Source organism: Chenopodium album, chromosome 27, assembly GCF_948465745.1.
Source record: "Chenopodium album chromosome 27, dcCheAlbu1.1, whole genome shotgun sequence".
Taxonomy (NCBI): Eukaryota; Viridiplantae; Streptophyta; class Magnoliopsida; order Caryophyllales; family Amaranthaceae; genus Chenopodium; species Chenopodium album.
In genome coordinates, this window is record NC_137860.1 from 21961183 (window position 1) to 21962358 (window position 1176).

At 33.5% G+C, this 1176-nt stretch overlaps 1 protein-coding gene across 1 annotated transcript; it reads left to right on the forward strand.

Moving 5' to 3' along the window:
* Nucleotides 1-284: 284 nt before the first annotated feature.
* LOC145619778 (uncharacterized) lies at nucleotides 285-830 on the forward strand. Its single transcript, XM_081674472.1, has one exon. The coding sequence runs from the start codon at nucleotides 285-287 to the stop codon at nucleotides 828-830; it is 546 nt and encodes a 181-aa protein (XP_081530598.1).
* The last annotated feature ends 346 nt before the right edge of the window (nucleotides 831-1176 follow it).

Here is a 1176-nt window from a genome sequence, read left to right on the forward strand (position 1 = left end):
TTATTAATCATCATTGTATAATATTACCGTTATCATTATAATCATTGTTACTATTGTTATTGTTGTCGTTTTGCTGTTTTTTTGTAACTATAATTACTCACAATAATAAACCAAGGGGGTGAAAAGATTATATTATTCATGGTTTATTATTGTTAAATTTAATTATCATGCGTTTTATTAACCTAATTATAAATATAGAAGAACTAAACATGTGAGTTGTACATATAATTTATTATTATAAACTAATTATCACGTAAATTGTTGTAGCTAAAATGGGAGACCTTATGAAAAGACAGTTCAGCATTTTAGATTTATCTGGGAAGAAATTTCTAGAATGGAAAGTGGATGCAATGATAAATTTGAAAGCTCAAGGGATGGAGCACACTGTTAAAGAAAATAAAAGTTCCCCTGGTCAAACAACTGATACTACCACTTCTGCAATGACTGTTGTAAAACCTGTTACTGAACAAGATAAGGCAAAAGCCTTAGTATTTTTAAGGCATCATTTACATGAAGGCATTAAAACTGAGTACATGATGGTTAAAGATCTCAAAGAATTATGGGATTGCCTTAATGAAAGATTTGGACACCACAAAAGGGTGCTCCTTCCTAAGGCATTATTTGACTGGACAAATTTACAGTTCCAGGATTTCAAATATGTAATTGATTATAATTCAAACATACATGAGATAGTGTCTATATTGAGATATTGTGATAATCCAGTTTCGGATGAACAGATGATTGAAAAAACACTCACTACCTTTCATGCAACAACATACTGTTGCAAGAACAGTATCGTGAAAGAGGTTTTAAAAAGTTCAATGAGTTAATGAGTGTATTGCTTGTTGCGGAACAAAATAGTGAACTTCTATTGAATAATCATAATATGAGACCAACTGAGTCCTTGGCCACTCATCATGAGGAAAATGCAACAAATTCTTATCCACTCGAGGCATATGCTACGCGAAGAGGTGGACATGGAAATTACAATGGCCGCGCGTGGAAGAGGCCGTGGAAATTATCGCGGATGTGGCCGTGGTCATGGCAGAAACAATTTTCAAAGAAACAGTAATTTCAAAGATTTTGAAAAACAGAAGGAACAGTCATCTGGAAGCCACAAACAACTTCCTTCGAAAGGAAAAGAAACATGTTACAGATGTGGCATGACAGGACATT